This window comes from Lepidochelys olivacea (genome assembly GCF_965140295.1).
Source record: "Lepidochelys olivacea isolate rLepOli2 genome assembly, chromosome: 11".
Taxonomy (NCBI): Eukaryota; Metazoa; Chordata; order Testudines; family Cheloniidae; genus Lepidochelys; species Lepidochelys olivacea.
In genome coordinates, this window is record NC_140421.1 from 64,580,733 (window position 1) to 64,599,873 (window position 19,141).

Genomic DNA, 19,141 nt, shown 5'->3' on the forward strand with positions numbered 1-19,141 from the left:
GTTGAGAGTTCAATTTAGGGATGTGGAGCAAAAATTGGGGATTGGTCCTGGTTTGAGCAGGGGGTTGGACTAGATAACCTCCTGAGGTCCCTTCCAACTCTGATATTCTATACTAAATATTCTCTAACCTTTTCTTCCCTACTTTGGCTTGCATTCTTTCCCCCTCATGGTTGATATTAATTGGTCACCATTAGCCTTTTTAGGGAAGACTGAAGCAAAATAGGCACTAAACACCTCAGTCTTGTTGAGTTCATCAGCTATCCTTCCTCTGTAAGTAGAGGTTCTACAATTTCTTTTGCCTTCCTCTCACTCCTATTGTATTCGAAGAACCCCATTTTATAGCTTTTTTCTGTCCTTTGCTGGGTGTCTCTCATTTTGTCCCTATAGGCAAGTGCAAGACTTCTCTGCTCCTCCTTAGCAATTCATCCATGTTTCCACTTTTTGTAGGACTCCTTTTTTAATTTTCTTGTCATTAAAGACTTCCTGATGGAGTCATACTGGCCTTTCATTAGTCTTCCTATCTTTCCTTCATATCAGGATAGTTTGCAGGTAGAAGCACAGGTCTGGGTCCTGTGGGCTTAATTGGAATAACCACTGTATGAGTCAACAGTGTGCCCCTGTTGCCAAGAAGGCCAATGGCATTTTGGGATGTATAAGTAGGGGCATTGCCAGCAGATCATGGGATGTGATCATTCCCCTCTATTCGGCATTTGTGAGGCCTCATCTGGAGTACTGTGTCCAGTGTTGGGCCCCACACTACAAGAAGGATGTGGGAAATTTGGAAAGAGTCCAGCAGAGGGCAACAAAAATGATTAGGGGGCTGGAGCATATGACTTATGAGGAGAGGCTGAGGGAACTGGGATTGTTTAGTCTGCAGAAGAGAAGAATGAGGGGGGATTTGATAGCTGCTTTCAACTACCTCAAAGGGGGTTCCAGAGAGGATGGATCTAGACTGTTCTCAGTGGTACCAGATGACAGAACAAAGAGTTATAGTCTCAAGTTTCAGTGGGGGAAATTTAGGTTGGATATTAGGAAAAACTTTTTCACTGGGAGGGTGGTGAAGCACTGGAATGGGTTACCTAGGGAGGTGGTGGAATCTCCTTCCTTAGCGGTTTTTAAGGTCAGGCTTGACAAAGCCCTGGCTGGGATGATTTAGTTGCGGATTGGTCTTGCTTTGAGCAGGGGGTTAGACTAGATGACCTCCTGAGGTTCCTTCCAACCCTGATATTTTCTATGATGCTATGATTGTTAACAAAAAAAAAAAAAAAAAGAGGTCAGTAATAGCAAAGCTGAGTGTCTGAAAGCTCCACAGAATTTCAGATCAAAGTTTGAATAATAAATCTGTCACACTGGTGGATCAAGCCATTTACAAGGGCACTTCTGTGCTAGGTCACTGATTCAAAGGGGACTGGTGGTGATTTAAGCCCTATCCTAAGTGAAGAGGTAGCCACACAACAAAACCTCATCAACCCTAATCTGCACTAAGCAGCAAACGCTCATAGTGCTGTGAGAGAGGCCAGCCGGCTAGTCTTCCTCTCTCCCTCCAATGAGCTGCGAAGTACACCTAGGCAACCTGGGGAAGCTTGCACTACTGACAGAGGCAAGGTTTACTGCAGGTGATGTTACTGTAATGATAGCCCCTTGTGATGTTCTATGGTTCTCCTTCCAGGCTGTCCATCTGATAAGGTTCTCAATCATTCCATTGAGTTAAGGAAAAGTAAAAATTTGCTTCATTTGGTCATCACCGAATCTGTACAAGGAATTAATTATTTGAATAAGGAGTTCTGCATCCCCCAATCTGAACTTCAAATATACTTTTAAAAAAAGACAGAGTTGCAGATTGAAAAAAAAAAAAAGACTGGAGTGAATTCCTGACTTCAGTGAAGCCAATAAGAGTTTTGCCATTCACTTCAATGGTGCCAGGATTTCACCCCAAGAATTCAGTTTCACACCAGTATAATTCAGTTCATTATGTCCATACAGTTTTAAAGTTTTCCAACCAGCCAGTTCAAACAATGTTGCATTTTACTTCTGACAGATACAACAAATTTTCATCACGACACTATCACCAGCATCTTGTTTTGACAGCTCTATTCAAAGTCAATGGGACTTTTCAATTGTTATCACCTCCATTGTTTTATAGTGGAATTGGAAAAGGTTCAGAAAAGTGCAACAAAAATCATAGAATATCAGGGTTGGAAGGGACCTCAGGAGGTCATCTAGTCCAACCCCCTGCTCAAAGCAAGACCAATCCCCAGTTTTTGCCCCAGATCCCTAAATGGCCCCCTCAAGGATTGAACTCACAACCCTAGGTTTAGCGGGCCACTGCTCAAACCACTGAGCTATCCCTCCTCCCTGCCATAGGGGTATGGAACAGCTTCCAGATGAGGAGAGATTAATAAAACTGGGACTTTTCAGCTTGGAAAAGAGATGACTAAGGGGGGGATATGATTGAGGTCTATAAAAATTACTACTGGTGTGGAGAAAGTAAAGAAGGAAGTGTTATTTACTCCTTCACATAACACAAGAACTAGGGGCCACCAAATGAAATGAACAAGCAGCAGGTTTAAAACAAACAAAATGAAGTGTTTTTTTCACACAACGTACAGTCAACCTGTAGAACTCTTTGCCAAAGGATGTTGTGAAGGACAAAACTAACAGGGCTCAAAAAGGAACTAGATAAGTTCATGGAGGACAGGTCCATTAATGGCTTTTAGCCAGGATGGGCAGGGATGGTGTCCCTACCCTCTGTTTGCTGGAAGTTGGGAATAGGTGACAGGGGATGGATCATTTGATGATTACCTGTTCTGTTCATTCCATCTGGGGCACCTGGCATTAGCCTCTGTCAGAAGACAGAATACTGGGCCAGATGGACCTTTGGTCTGACCCAATATGGTCGTTCTTATGTTCATATTTTAAGAGAGTTGGGTGCCGTTTCCTGTGAGAACTGAGGGCCTGGCTACACTTGCAGATGTAGAGCGCTGAGAGTTAAACCCGCCTTTGGAGAGCGCAGCAGGGAAAGCGCTGCAGTCTGTCCACACTGACAGCTGCAGGCGCACTGGCATGGCCACATTTGGGGCACTTGCAGCAGCATTGGGAGCGGTGCATTATGGGCAGCTATCCCATAGAGTACCTCTTCCCATTCTGGCGCTGTGGCTTCTGGGAAGGGGGCAGGGAGTACAGGGCATTCTGGGTCCTGTCCCAATGCCCCGTGATGCATCAGTTTGCACCCCAGCATTCCCTGTGCTTCCGTCCACATTTGGCGCTATCTTTCAATGGTTTTTGTACTGCGCGCTCTGTCCTCCCTTTAGGTCTGCGCGAATGGAGCCCGAACTGCTGAGGAGTCTGCTGATGAGTCTCGCCAGCACATCACGTTTGGCAGTCAAGTTATTCCTCATGATCCAAAGGGACAGTGAGGGCTCCGACGAGGATATCGTCTCGAGTAACGCATATGACACGAGTTAGCTTGTGGCATTCACGGACATGCTCACCACCGTGGAACGCCGCTTTTGGGCTCGGGAAACAAGCACTGAGGGGTGGGATCACATCGTCATGCAAGTCTGGGATGATGAGCAGTGGCTGCAGAACTTTCGGATGAGAAAAGCCACTTTCATGGGACTGTGTGAGGAGCTCGCCCCCACCCTGTGGCACAAAGACACGGATTGAGAGCTGCGCTGACGGTGGAGAAGCGGGTGGCTATTGCAATCTGGAAGCTGGCAACTCTAGACAGCTACCGATTGGTCGCTAACCAGTTTGGAGTGGGGAAGTCAACCGTTGGAATCATGTTGATGCACGTTTGCAGGGTCATTAATCGCATCCTGCTCAGAAGAACCGTGACCCTGGGCAGTGTGCATGACATTGTGGCTGGCTTTGCACAAATGGGTTTCCCTAACTGCGGAGGGGCGATAGATGGCACGCATATTTCAATTCTGGCACCAGCCTACCTAGGCTCCAAGTACGTTAATTGGAAGGGGTATTTCTCAATGGTTCTCCAGGCGCTTGTGGATCACCATGGGCGTTTCATTGACATTAACACAGGCTGGCCCAGAAAGGTGCACGACGCACGCATCTTTTGGAACACTGGCCTGTTCAGGAAGCTGCAAGCCGGAACTTTTTTCCCAGACCAGAAGATCACCGTAGGGGAAGTCGAAGTGCCCACTGTGATTCTTGGAGACCCCACTTACCCTTTAATGCTGTTGCTCATGAAACCCTAAACAGGGAGTCTTGACAGCAGCAAGGAGCAGTTCAACAACAGGCTGAGCTGGTGCAGAATGACTGTAGAGTGTGCTTTTGGCCGTTTAAAGGGCTGCTGGCTCTCTCTGTAGGGGAAGCTGGACCTGGCCGATGACAGCATCCCCGCGGTTATATCCGCGTGCTGTACCCTCCATAACATTTGTGAAGGGAAGGGTGAACGATTCACTCAGGAAGGGAACTTGAAGGTTCAACACCTGGAGGCTGAATTTGAACAGCCAGAGAGCAGGGCTATTAGAGGGGCCCAGCGGGGGGGCTGCAAGGATTAGGGATGCCTTGAGGGATCAATTTGATGCTGAAAAACACCAGTAATGTATGGTGCCCTGCACGGGACTGAAGTGCAGTGGTTCCAATGTTAGTAGGAGTCTATGTTTGCTATGCTGACATGCAGAGCCTGTTTCTTTCCTGGGCTAAGGTATCTTTTACTTTATGCAATAATAAAGAATGTTTTCAAAGCCAAAACATCCATTTATTTATTGAAAAAGAGACAGAACTGCTTGGGAAACAGAAAGGGCAAGGAGGTAGGGAATGGTACAATCACAGATTTGCGTATGTCCTGTCTGGCGTGCCGTGCAATGAGTGCTGCACTTCAGGATGGCTATGCTGCATGGTGATGGGGGTTGAGTGCTGTGGGTAAGGGTCGTAGTTTTCAGGGCTGGGTGGTGAAGCCACGGGTGTTGGAGGCAGCCGGTGGCGGTAAGAACCCGGATGTTGGGGAAAGTGGGTTGGCAGTGACATGGGGGCACAAGAGTTTTGGGATAAGGGCTGCGGGGAGCAGGTGCGGTAGGTGCACGGCTACGAGCGCCTGGATCGAGTCCCCTTGGCGCTCCATGACGCTTAGCGGCCGCTCCGTGCTTTGGTGCCGGCGCTCCGCATTCTGCTGGCGGACCCTCCTGTCACTCTCCCCCCACTCCTGCACTTTCTGATTTTCCATGACTTGAATGCTGCATTATTTCATGCAGCATGTCTTCCTTGCTTCTATGTGGCCTCTTTCTGATTCTTTGGAGTCTTTCGGCCGGTGATAACGCAGACGGCTGAGATCTCAAGGTTGCATCTGTAAAGGCAAAAGGCAACACTTAACGGAGGCAGCATTGTTCACACCAGACAGAGCAACGATTCCCCCGTACTTACGGGCAAGCACAGTCTACACAATAGCATAATTTTCCCATCCCAAAGCGAGTGCACGGGATAACCCACGGGAGCCCCAAAACGGTGAGTAAGCACAGGGTCAAGCGTGACTGACTGTTCCATGGCTGTACTGTCCTCTAGGTTTCTGTGCCTTGGGGAGAGCCAACAGCGGCAGGGGACCCCTATACTGAACACTGTCCCCACATTTTCCACAGGAGTTGGTCCTGGAAGATATCTCGCTGCTGAGGGTGACCTGGGAAGCAAGGGAGGGTCTTCTACTGCAATGCGGCTTCTGCCCTGGCCCAGCTGCAGCTTGCAAGTGTGCAGCAATGGTCCCCCTGCCCCTCACGGCACAGTGGCGCAGACAAGTTAGCCTGACTGGGACAAGGAGCACAGTGGCTCTCCCGAGAAACCTGCGCAAGCGTATTGCCCAAGTTCTGGATGAGACCTTTGAAGAGATCACTGAGGCCGATTACCGCGATGTGAGAGAGCACATCAACGCCCTATTCCGCATCTAGGCATGCATACGGCCCTAACCCTCCTCGCCCCAGGAGCCCGCACCGAATAACTTCCTTCCCAAAATAAAAGCTGCTTACTGGGAACCTCCTCTGGTGTTTGTCCTTCCCCAAGCACCGGCCACCACAACTGGCTACCTTCCTCTTGGCTTGAGAACAGCTCCTGGCTGCATGCATCTAGGGATGCCGGGGTGTCTTCCTCCACCTCAGCACCCTCGCTCCCACTTTGCTCCTCATCTTCCCTTGTTGCACTGGGCTCTGAAGTGTCCCTGGTGGTCCCCAGAGTGGAGATAGGGTCGCCCCCAAGTATTGCGTCCATCTCTTTGTAGAAACGGCAGGTTGCGGGGGCAGCACCGGAGCGGCGGTTTGCCTTGTGGGCTTTGCGGTAGGCATTCCGCAGTTCCTTCACTTTAACCCTGCACTGCAGTGCATCCCGGTCATGGCCCCTTTCCGTCATGTCCCTTGATATCTGCCCAAAGGTATCGTAATTCCTACGGCTGGAACGCAGCTGGGACTGGACAGCTTCATCCCCCCAAACACTGTTGAGGTCCAGCAACTTGCCATTGCTCCATACCGGGGCTCGCCTGGCGCACGGAGGCATGGTCACCTGGAAAGATTGGCTGAGAGCACTCCACGCCTGGCTGAGCAACCAGGAAGGGATTTTTCAAAATTCCCAGAGAATTTAAAGGGCGGGTCTGATGCTTGGTCACCTCAGGGCAGGGCCGTAGAGTTCAAAGTGATGACCAGAGTGGCTAGCACTGGCATTGTGGGACACTTCTGGAGGCCAATCAGCGCGCACTCTAGGACCAGGGTGTCCACACTGGTGCCGCGGCGCTCCAGCGGGGGCACAGCAAACGTTATTCCACTCGCCGAGGTGGCGACCAGCAGCGCTGTAGCCGCGGAGTCAGAGCGCTCTACGTGCCTTGCCAGTGTGGACGCGGAGTGAGCTAGTGCGCCTGGGGCTCCTTTATTGCGCTGTAACTCGCAAGTGTGGCCAAGACGTGAATTGGGCCAGATACTCAGATGCTGTAAATCAACCAATAGAGCTGCAATGGAGGAAGGCTGATTTAGACCAGCTGATGGTGTGGCCCACTGACCTTCGTGGAGACTCTCCCACTTTAGAGGAGACTACTGAACGATGAATCAGGCCCTTGCTTTCCCCCGCCTTCTCCCCAGCAACTATAGTCTGCAATGTTTCTCACAGAGCAAGCTCACAACAAGCCTCTGTTTTAAGATGACCACACTGAGCATTTTGCACCATCTTGCCTTAATACTTGAGACTATAATCCAGCAAAGCACTTAAGGATCCGCTTGACTTCAGTGGAATGACTGACGTCAAGTGCTTTGCAAGATTGAGGAGCAATAGTTTACATGAAGTTGTTTGTTACTCAGTAAAAGGAAAGCGGGTAAGCATGTGCTTAAAGTCCACCTGTTTCACAAGGCTCATAAGCACATGCTTACATTTCATTAAATTTCAGTGGGATTTGAGCAAGTGCTTAAATGCTTTGTTTACCAGACGCCTAAAATACAGAGAGCTTACAATTTAACTATACACATTAGGACAGAATGGTAACATTCCCTGTGGGACTGCAGTCAGATGGATTCTCCCAGCTTTCTCCCTGGAATTTGTCCAGCCTCTATGTTGAGGACTGTTTGTCCACTAGTGCTAATGTTATGCTTTGGCTGTATATTTTGTAAGTGTTTTTTGGTAAATGCTTAAAAATGCTTGAAAGTGAACTGGGAACAGCAAATCAGAGCATGAGTAATTCATGACCAGAAAGCATTCATGAATACGTATTAAGTAGGCACACTGAGAATCTTATGTGATAATTTACATCTGAGTTTGAAACCACCTGTGCTGTAAATGTTTAATCATTTCAGAGAGACAGAGAGAGGGGGAAGCCAACGGACCACAACCCTTCGCTTTAGAAGATTATTTGCCGTATTTCTCCTCCGAGTCCCAGATCTGCCTCGGAAATATGCTTTAAGATTATAAAAATATTGGTTCGGTTCTGAAGGGTAAAAAGGACAATATATATTTTCATTTCCTGGGAAACCTAATGGTAATTTCTCTAGAGTAGCTGACAAGAAATATGCTTCTCACAGCCCAAACCGAATTTGAGTGTAGCTGCCCTTTATGTAACTGAGCATACAGTACAGAGACCAAAAGAGCTTGATTAATATTGAAGTCAGCTCGCACAGAGGAAGTGCTGCTGACAACTTTTGCACGATCCAAGAGACAAATGAGATCCAGAAGGATCTCGTACATGGCCATGGACTCCATTAGAAAGGGCAGTTTATGAAATATTAAAATAGCATTCAACTACTGGTGAGATTCAAGAGGATTTTAGAGAAAGTGCTGAAAAGGAGGTCAGATACAAACAGAGGTGAAAGTAAGCCGGTACGGCATACCAGCAAGAGCTGGTACACAGCCAACCGTACCTGCAGGGGGCAGCTTCCCTAGGCCGGCAATTTAAAAGGGCTGTCATAAATATAAAGGGAAGGGTAAACCCCTTTGAAATCCCTCCTGGCCAGGGGAAAGCTCCTCTCACCTGTAAAGGGTTAAGAAGCTAAAGGTAACCTCGCTGGCACCTGACCAAAATGACCAATGAGGAGACAAGATACTTTCAAAAGCTGGGAGGAGGGAGAGAAACAAAGTTTTTGTGTGTCTGTCTGTAGTCGTCTTGGCCGGGGACATGTCAAGGTTCCTCCCCCACTCTGAACTCTAGGGTACAGATGTGGGGACCTGCATGAAAAACCTCCTAAGCTTATCTTTACCAGCTTAGGTCAAAACTTCCCCAAGGTACAAAATATTACCCCTTGGACAGGCCGCTACCACCACCAAACTAATACTGGTTACTGGGGAAGAGCTGTTTGGACGCGTCCTTCCCCCCAAAATACTTCCCAAAACCTTGCACCCCACTTCCTGGACAAAAACCTCCTAAGCTTATCTTTACCAGCTTAGGTCAAAACTTCCCCAAGGTACAAAATATTACCCCTTGGACAGGCCGCTACCACCACCAAACTAATACTGGTTACTGGGGAAGAGCTGTTTGGACGCGTCCTTCCCCCCAAAATACTTCCCAAAACCTTGCACCCCACTTCCTGGACAAGGTTTGGTAAAAAGCCTCACCAATTTGTCTAGGTGACTACAGACCCAGACCCTTGGATCTTAAGAACAATGAACAATCCTCCCAACACTTGCACCCCCCCTTTCCTGGGAAATGTTGGATAAAAAGCCTCACCAATTTGCATAGGTGACCACAAACCCAAACCCTTGGATCTGAGAACAATGAAAAAGCATTCAGTGTTTTACAAGAAGACTTTTAATAAAAAATAGAAGTAAATAGAAATAAAGAAATCCCCCCTGTAAAATCAGGATGGTATATATCTTACAGGGTAATTAGATTCAAAAACATAGAGAACCCCTCTAGGCAAAACCTTAAGTTACAAAAAAGATACACAGACAGAAATAGTTATTCTATTCAGCACAATTCTTTTCTCAGCCATTTAAAGAAATCATAATCTAACACATACCTAGCTAGATTACTTACTAAAAGTTCTAAGATTCCATTCCTTGTTCTGTCCCCGGCCAAGACGACTACAGACAGACACACAAAAACTTTGTTTCTCTCCCTCCTCCCAGCTTTTGAAAGTATCTTGTCTCCTCATTGGTCATTTTGGTCAGGTGCCAGCGAGGTTACCTTTAGCTTCTTAACCCTTTACAGGTGAGAGGAGCTTTCCCCTGGCCAGGAGGGATTTCAAAGGGGTTTACCCTTCCCTTTATATTTATGACACGCCCCCCAAATCTCAGCTAGGGTGAAACACTGGCTGGGATTTCTTCCTGGAGCTCTAGGAAAACAGAGTTAATAAGACACATGCATCTCTAAATATACTACCAAGTACATAAAGACTAACAATATTTTCCACATCTCAAGGACGATTTTAACCAGTTGATTCTGGGAAACTTTCACGGGAGAGTGCATCAGCCACTTTGTTAGAAGCTCCTGAGATGTGTTGGATGTCGAAATCAAAATCTTGGAGAGCTAAACTCCACCGAAGAAGTTTTCTGTTAGTTTCTTTGACGGTGTGAAGCCACTTTAGTGCAGCATGGTCGGTTTGCAGGTGGAAACGCCGTCCCCAAACATATGGGCGTAGCTTTTCCAGAGCGTAGACAATGGCATAACATTCTTTTTCAGTGACTGACCAGTTGCTTTCCCTCTCAGACAGTTTTTTGCTGAGAAACACTACAGGGTGGAATTCTTGATCAGGTCCTTTCTGCATTAAAACTGCTCCCACACCACGCTCGGATGCATCTGTGGTTACTAGGAACGGTTTGTCAAAGTCTGGGGCCCTTAGTACAGGGTCAGACATGAGTGTCGCTTTAAGCTTGTTAAAGGCCTTCTGACACTTTCCGGTCCACTGAACAGCATTTGGCTGTTTCTTTTTGGTTAGGTCTGTCAGTGGGGCAGCGATTTGGCTGTAGTGCGGTACAAATCGTCTGTAATAACCGGCCAAGCCTAAGAAGGATTGAACCTGTTTCTTTGACTTTGGGACAGGCCACTTTTGGATAGCATCCACTTTGGCCTGTAGGGGGCTGATAGTTCCTTGACCCACCTGGTGTCCAAGGTAAGTCACTCTGTTTAGGCCTATTTGACACTTCTTAGCCTTAACAGTTAGTCCTGCCTCCCTTATGCGCTCAAGGACTTTTTGTAGATGTTCCAGGTGGTCTGCCCAGGAATCCGAAAATATGGCCACATCGTCAAGGTAGGCGACTGCATATTCTCCTAATCCCGCTAGGAGACCATCTACAAGTCTTTGGAAAGTGGCGGGTGCATTTCGCAGCCCGAAAGGGAGTACATTAAATTCATACAGCCCGAGATGTGTGATGAAGGCTGACCTTTCCTTGGCAGATTCATCTAGCGGTACCTGCCAGTACCCCTTGGTTAAGTCCAAGGTAGAGATGAACTGGGCCCTTCCCAGTTTCTCTAATAGTTCATCTGTGCGTGGCATGGGATAGTTGTCTGGGCGAGTTACAGCATTTAGCTTACGGTAGTCCACGCAAAAACGTATTTCCCCATCTGGTTTGGGAACTAGAACCACTGGAGATGCCCATGCACTTTCAGAGGGGCGGATTACACCCATCTGTAACATATCCTGGATCTCCCGTTCTATAGCAGTTTTAGCTTGAGGAGACACCCAGTAAGGTTGGACCCTAATTGGGTGAGCATTACCTGTGTCAATGGAGTGGTATGCCCGTTCAGTCAGTCCTGGGGTGGCTGAGAACGTTGGCGCGTAGCTAGTGCACAGCTCCTGGATCTGCTGTCGCTGCATACGCCCAAGGGTCATGGAGAGGTTCACCTCTTCCACACCACCAGCACATTTCCCTTCGTAGTAGACACCTTCAGGCCACTCAGCGTCGTCTCCTCCCTGGGCTGTAAACTGACAAACCTTTAATTCTCTGGAATAAAAGGGCTTTAGAGAATTAATATGATACACCTTAGGCTTTCGGTTGGAGGTGGGGAATGCTATGAGATAATTAACAGCTCCCAGGCGCTCCTGGACCACGAATGGCCCTTCCCACGATGCTTCCATTTTATGGGCCTGGAGTGCCTTTAAGACCATGACCTGGTCTCCTACTTTGAAGGAATGCTCTCTGGCATGTTTATCATACCAGGCTTTTTGCTCTTTTTGAGCATCCTGTAAGTTTTCTCTAGCAAGGGCTAAAGAGGTTCGGAGGGTGGTTTGTAGGTTGGTTACAAAGTCCAGAATGTTAGTTCCTGGAGAAGGTGTAAATCCCTCCCATTGCTGCTTCACCAACTGCAATGGCCCCTTAACCTCACGGCCATATACAAGTTCAAATGGGGAAAACCCTAAACTGGGATGTGGTACAGCTCTGTAGGCAAAGAGCAACTGCTGCAATACTAGGTCCCAATCATTGGAGTGCTCATTTACGAATTTACGTATCATGGCCCCCAAAGTTCCATTAAACTTCTCCACCATGCCATTTGTTTGATGATGGTAAGGAGTGGCAACCAAGTGATTTACCCCATGAGCTTCCCAAAGGTTTTTCATAGTTCCTGCCAGGAAATTAGTCCCTGCATCTGTGAGGATGTCGGAGGGCCAACCTACCCTGGCAAAAATGTCTGCTAGGGCCTGGCACACACTTTTAGCCCTGGTGTTGCTTAGAGCTACTGCTTCCGGCCATCGGGTGGCAAAATCCATGAAAGTCAGTATGTACTGCTTTCCTCTGGGTGTCTTTTTCGGAAAAGGACCCAGAATATCCACAGCTACTCGCTGAAATGGAACTTCAATGATGGGGAGTGGCTGGAGAGGAGCTTTGACCTGGTCTTGGGGTTTTCCCACTCTTTGGCACACCTCACAAGACTGGACATAGGTAGAAACATCCTTGCCCATTCCCTCCCAGTGGAATGACCCCCCCAAACGGTCTTTGGTCCTGTTCACCCCAGCATGGCCACTAGGGTGATCATGGGCTAAGCTCAAGAGCTTGGCCCGGTATTTAGTTGGAACTACCAACTGTCTCTGAGGATGCCAGTCTTCCTGGTGTCCCCCAGAAAGAGTTTCCTTGTATAAAAGTCCTCTTTCTACAACAAACCTGGATCGATTAGAAGAGCTGAGAGGCGGTGGGTTGCTCCGTGCCGCCGTCCAAGCTCTCTGGAGGCTTTCATCTGCTTCCTGTTCGGTCTGGAACTGTTCCCTTGATGCTGGAGACATCAGTTCCTCATGGGATTGTGGACCTAGGCTTGGTCCCTCTGGAAGCGATATAGGGGATGGAGCTGTTTCTGTTGACTGTGAACCGCTCTCCGCTGGTGCACTATGTTGGGATTCAGGCTCCGGCTGAGCCTCTTGTGTAGGGTTATCGGCTGCTGCCAGTTCAGGTTCGGTGGGGCCCTCTGGTGTTGAGGTTGCAAGTACTGGATTCAGTGCTGACACGGGGTCTGGTGTTGGTTGTTCGGCTGGTTCCGGTTCTGGGACTGGTTCCGTCTGGGTCTCTGGGACTGGATCCACTACTGCTGTTGCAGACATTGGCCTGGGGTCCAGGTCCATCACCTCTGACTGGGTCCTGATAGAAGTTTCCGGAACAGAGCTAGGCCTCACGGCTTGTTTAGCCTGGTTGCGGGTGACCATTCCCACCCTCTTGGCCTGCTTCACATGATTGGCCAAGTCTTCCCCCAACAGCATGGGGATGGGATAATCATCATAGACTGCAAAAGTCCACATTCCTGACCAGCCCTTGTACTGGACAGGCAACTTGGCTGTAGGCAAATTGAAAGAGTTGGACTTGAAGGGTTGAATCGTCACTTGGATCTCTGGGTTGATTAAATTGGGGTCCACTAAGGAAGCATGGATAGCTGACACTTGTGCTCTGGTGTCCCTCCACGCGGTGACCTTCTTCCCACCCACACTCACAGTTTCCCTCCGCTCCAAGGGTATCTGGGAGGTATCTGGGCCTGTGGACCTCTGGTGTGATTCCGGTGCAATGAACTGTAATCTGTTGGGGTTCTTGGGGCAGTTGGCCTTTACATGCCCCAGCTCGTTACACTTAAAACATCGTCCAGCTGACGGGTCACTGGGGCGAGGAGGGTTGCTGGAGAACGGGGTGGTGGGACGATAAGGGGTCTGGAGGGTTCTTTGGGAGGTAGGTGGGGCTTTGGGCGGCCCCCGGTAATAGGGTGTGGTCTGGGGTGGTCCCTTCTGGTCTCCGCTCCAACTGCGACCAGTTTTCTTCTTCTCTGCCACCTCCACCCATCTGGCTCCAATCTCTCCTGCCTCAATTACAGTTTTGGGTTTCCCATCTAGAATGTATCTTTCTATTTCCTCAGGAACACCCTCTAAGAATTGTTCCATTTGCATTAGGAAGGGCAAATTTACTGGAGATTCAACACTTGCTCCTGATATCCAGGCATCCCAATGTTTTACAATGTGGTAGGCATGTCGGGTAAATGACATGTCTGGTTTCCACCTTAGGGCTCGGAACCTCCGACGAGACTGCTCGGGTGTTATCCCCATTCTGACTCTCACCTTGGATTTAAACAGTTCATACTTGTTCATGTGTTCTTTAGGCATTTCAGCTGCCACCTCAGCTAAGGGTCCACTGAGCTGCGGCCTCAGCTCTACCATGTATTGGTCAGTAGAGATGTTGTACCCAAGGCAGGCCCTTTCGAAGTTTTCTAAGAAGGCCTCAGTATCATCACCTGCCTTGTAGGTGGGGAACTTTCTGGGATGGGAAGTGGTACCTGGAGAAGGATTGCTAGGGTTTGTTGGTATATTCTGCTGGGCCTTTATCCTCTCCATCTCCTCCACATGCTTCCTCTCTTTTTCCCCTCTCCTCCTCCACATGCTTCCTTGCCTCCATTTCCCTCTTGTGGGAAGCCTCTTGGTGTTGTTCTGCCTCCCTTTCTTGTTCCTTCTTCAGCTGCATGAGTTCTATCTGTCTTTCATGTTCCCTTTGTTTTTCCTCAGCCTGAAATTTGGCTAATTCCAGCTGTAGTCGAGCTGAGGATTTGGCCATTCTAACCTCTCTGTTTTTAACTAACTTTACACCCGAGGTTTAGAAATAAACAAACAAAACTTGGCTGTAAAATTTTGCTGTGCTGGAATAGAATACCTATTCTCTGATAGTGATTGTCAGCCTACAGAAAAAGACAATTCCCTTGTCTCTGCTCTGGGCCCAAATTAAAGCAAAAAACCTCCAACTACTTGGAAACCTGCTTACCCAGCCCAAAGAAGAAAAAAATTTCTTTTCAAACCTGTGCTCCTTGTAAAACAAAAAAAAAAAAAAATCAAAATCCTTAAAAAAACCCTGCCACTTTTGTCTCCAGGCAAATGGGTAGAGCACACACCCCCTATTTACTTTTAGGAAGAAAAGAAAAAAAAAAAAAACCTCTGGGTTGGAAGACTGTGAATTTCCCTGCAGGAGTTAAGTACCCTGCCTCCAGGCAAAGAAAACCTGCAATTCACAAGATAATCCCCTTTTGTCTCTGCTTGGCCACAAAGCAGAGAGAAACCAAGCTGCTTTCAGTTTCAAAGCTGCTTCTGGACTTCCTAAAAATTCCTTTTTAAAATCTGTATTTCTAGTTCAAAAAATCTCAACTGGATCTCAAAATGATTTCAGGTTAATCCCACCACTGTGCCACCATGTCAAGGTTCCTCCCCCACTCTGAACTCTAGGGTACAGATGTGGGGACCTGCATGAAAAACCTCCTAAGCTTATCTTTACCAGCTTAGGTCAAAACTTCCCCAAGGTACAAAATATTACCCCTTGGACAGGCCGCTACCACCACCAAACTAATACTGGTTACTGGGGAAGAGCTGTTTGGACGCGTCCTTCCCCCCAAAATACTTCCCAAAACCTTGCACCCCACTTCCTGGACAAGGTTTGGTAAAAAGCCTCACCAATTTGTCTAGGTGACTACAGACCCAGACCCTTGGATCTTAAGAACAATGAACAATCCTCCCAACACTTGCACCCCCCCTTTCCTGGGAAATGTTGGATAAAAAGCCTCACCAATTTGCATAGGTGACCACAAACCCAAACCCTTGGATCTGAGAACAATGAAAAAGCATTCAGTGTTTTACAAGAAGACTTTTAATAAAAAATAGAAGTAAATAGAAATAAAGAAATCCCCCCTGTAAAATCAGGATGGTATATATCTTACAGGGTAATTAGATTCAAAAACATAGAGAACCCCTCTAGGCAAAACCTTAAGTTACAAAAAAGATACACAGACAGAAATAGTTATTCTATTCAGCACAATTCTTTTCTCAGCCATTTAAAGAAATCATAATCTAACACATACCTAGCTAGATTACTTACTAAAAGTTCTAAGACTCCATTCCTGTTCTGTCCCCGGCCAAGACGACTACAGACAGACACACAAAAACTTTGTTTCTCTCCCTCCTCCCAGCTTTTGAAAGTATCTTGTCTCCTCATTGGTCATTTTGGTCAGGTGCCAGCGAGGTTACCTTTAGCTTCTTAACCCTTTACAGGTGAGAGGAGCTTTCCCCTGGCCAGGAGGGATTTCAAAGGGGTTTACCCTTCCCTTTATATTTATGACAAGGGCCCTGGCCCTTTAAATCACCGCCAGAGCCCCGGGGCTCCCGGCTGCCACTGCAGCTACCGCTACCATGGGGCTCTGGTGGGGATTTAAAGGGCCTAGGGCTCCCAGCCACCACGACCACAGTCAGCACCTTGGGCCCTTTAAATCGCTGCTGGAGTCCCAGGGTAGTGGCAGTGATTTAAAGGCCCTGCCCCTTCCACCCGAGGCCTCGCCCCTTCCACCCAAGGGCCCCCCCTTGCTCAGGACCCCAGCCCTGCGTACCAGTAAGTCTCAAGTTATTTTCACCCCTGGATATAAATGAAACCAGACTGATCATTCATAAGAACATAGGAATTGCCACACTTGATCAGACTACTGGTGTATCTAGGTCAGTATCCTGTGTCTGACAGTGGCCATTACTAAAGGCTTCAGAGGCAGACACAAACCCCAAATTGTGCAATTATTGGATAACCTGCCCCTAAGGGATGTTACTTCTTAACTTCCAGCAGGTAGAGATTGGCTGATACCCCAAAGCACAAGGGTTTGTAACCCTTTCAACTTTTTTTAAATGATCCTTTCTGATGTATCATAGAATATCAGGGTTGGAAGGGACCTCAGGAGATCATCTAGTCCAAGCCCCTGCTCAAAGCAGGACCAATCCCCAGTTTTTGCCCCAGATCCCTAAATGGCTCCCTCAAGGATTGAACTCACAACCCTGGGTTTAGCAGGCCAATGCTCAAACCACTGAGCTATCCCTTCCCCCCCTTTTATATGAGTCACATGTCCTTTGCATGTTTGTTAATAATATGTTTTGGCTTATGACTGGAGTTTATTCTTCAGGTAAACATGCTCCACAAAGAGAATCATAGAATATCAGGGTTAGAAGGGACCTCAGGAGGGCATCTAGTCCAACCCCCTGCTCAAAGCAGGACCAATCCCCAATTTTTGCCCCACATCCCTAAATGGCTCCCTCAAGGATTGAGCTCACAACCCTGGGTTTAGGAGGCCAAAGCTCAAACCACTGAGCTATCCCTTCCCCGCCCACTGGGTGTGTTCTCATCACGCACCTTGCTTTTAGCACTCTTTTCTCCAAAGCATCTCATCAGATTTGCCCCATTGGTCACAAGACTCCTAATATGACATAAGATCACACATGGGCTATCTCAGAGATATTAGTGTCGTTCTGGTGAAGGAGTTGGCATTTATAATGGAAAGTTGGCGTCACCATCCAGGGCAGACTACAGTCCCAGTAATTAATACTAGTTACTACTCAAGACAGAGTAAGTTGAAAGCTACTGTGAAATACGAACTGGAAGCAATTTCTCAGTTACAAATAGGGCTTTTCTACACTTACATTTTACAGTGCTCTAACTTGCTGGCTCAGGGGTGTGAAAAATCACCCCCGAGTGCAACAAGTCTGAGCGCTTTAAAGCTCTAGTGTAGACAGGCACCCTCGTGGAGGTGGATTACCAGGAGCACTGGGAGACCAGCACTCACGCGCGACCACACTCGCACTTCAAAGGGCCGCTGCGGGAGCGTTCCCGCGACAGTGCTGTGAAGTTGCCAGTGTAGCCATGCCCTTAGAGTTGGGTGACAAATGGTTTGGACTTTTTTTGTGTGCTAAAAATGCAGATTTGGGTTGACAAACGTTTCCAAATGTGTGTCAAATTTACCAAATTGTTTTGGCCAAAATACAAAATTCTAAGACGTCAAAAAGCGTTTCATGTTTACAGTTTCTGAATGAAATGTTTTAATTTTTTTAAAAATTCAAAACAAAGAACTGTTTTGAATTTAACTTCAATTTTACTTTTTTTTTTAAATGCGTAAAAATTCAAACGTGAAATGAAACATTTCAGGTTGAACAAAACATTATGTTCAGCCTGAAATGAATTTTTTCACTTTTCTGGTTCGGGGAAAAAAAAAAAAATTCATTTTAGGCCAACCCAAAACAATTAAAAAAAACAAAAAAAAACAAAAAATCAGTTCAGCCAGCAAACTGGAAGCCAGTTCGTCTTCAATATGTTGCTAATTCAGAGTCTAGAAAAGTTTTTCTAGACACCAAATACTGTGCAGGATCCCCCAGTTTGTGGCATTTTCTATTGTATTTCATGAAAGCGGGAGAACACTGGAACATCAGACACTGCTCTAGAAGGATTGTATTGATAAGCAAAAGCTCTTTCTGGATGCCAGCCGTGAGATGGGCACTTTTTCATTTCAGGACATAGTGCAGTACAATCACTGAGCTATAACCATTACAACTGGTGAACATTCAAAATAAAAGAAGCGGTGGGATGACTGAGCAGCAAATAGCCCAGATAATTAATGGTACATTTCAGGATAGAAGAAGCCACATGGGCCTTCTACCTGCTGGTCTAGCAGTTGTCTGTAAAGTTGGTGTCAGTTCCAGGGTAACTGCACCTGTATTCTGCCTTCACGATCTAGCAAGGGCACCCACTTAGAAGTTTATAGCTCCCAGCCACCATCTCTCTTGAGTCGAGATCTGCATTTCTCCGCCTTGTGACCAGCTTTTTAAAGGCTGCACAGTTCCCTGCCTTACACGGTGATATTCCCAGGAAATTAGACTGCCTAAATAGGCCAGCAATTGTCAGTCACAAGCTACCACACAGCTGTTTCTAAGCAAGCACTCTTCTTAAGTGAAATCGTTACAGAGATGACATACTAAATAAATAAGAGGCTACACACATCAAAAAATCTTACCAGAGGTCACCCCATCTGGTAGGGGTCAGTCCTTCAATCCAACAATGAGGTACTACTCTCTGTAGTTACAAGTTCATAACAGTCCACAGGCACCAACTTTTACTTTTGCCAGGGGTTGTTCTACCCCCACTGCGCCCTGAGGCCTCCACCCCTTCCCCAGAGGCCTCCCTTCACTCCGCTTCTTCCCGCCCCCTCCTCCGAGGCCTCCCCTTCACTCTGCCTCTTCCCGCCCCCGCTCCGCCCCCTCCCCCGAGGCCTCATCCTCACGCCGCCTCTTCCCGCCCCCACTCCGCCCCTGCGGCCTCATCCTCACGCCGCCTCTTCCCGCTCCCGAGGCCTCATCCTCACACTGCCTCTTCCCGCCCCCGCTCCGCCCCCTCCCCCGAGGCCTCATCCTCACGCCGCCTCTTCCCGCCCCCACTCCGCCCCTGCGGCCTCATCCTCACGCCGCCTCTTCCCGCTCCCGAG

At 47.8% G+C, this 19,141-nt stretch overlaps 2 protein-coding genes across 3 annotated transcripts in view; both read right to left on the minus strand.

The window, feature by feature from the left end:
* PTH2R (parathyroid hormone 2 receptor) overlaps positions 1 to 19,141 on the minus strand; it is a 107,130-nt gene that overhangs the window by 66,713 nt on the left and 21,276 nt on the right. The gene's annotated exons all lie outside the window — the stretch shown is intronic.
* On the minus strand, positions 4,699 to 9,787 carry LOC311528030 (uncharacterized protein). Of its 2 annotated transcripts, none has more exons than XR_014713495.1 (2): positions 9,449 to 9,787; positions 4,699 to 5,305 (listed from the first exon to the last, which is right to left on the minus strand). XR_014713495.1 is itself a non-coding variant. In XM_084642624.1 (2 exons), exons 1-2 carry the CDS (start codon positions 6,493 to 6,495, stop codon positions 5,148 to 5,150), a joined length of 678 nt encoding a protein of 225 aa, XP_084498750.1. In that variant the 5' UTR covers positions 6,496 to 6,927; the 3' UTR covers positions 4,699 to 5,147. The 2 variants fall into 2 exon arrangements, 1 of the variants encoding a protein (XP_084498750.1); XM_084642624.1 differs by lacking the exon at positions 9,449 to 9,787 and adding an exon at positions 5,976 to 6,927.

Bases quoted from the DNA above. Each gene is read 5' to 3' on its own strand.
- LOC311528030 (XM_084642624.1), bottom strand. From the start codon at position 6,495: ATGCCTCCGTGCGCCAGGCGAGCCCCGGTATGGAGCAATGGCAAGTTG. The intron at 5,306-5,975 runs GTAAGCAGCTTT...TTGCCTTTACAG, and splicing joins AACACCAGAGGAGGTTCCCA to ATGCAACCTTGAGATCTCAG.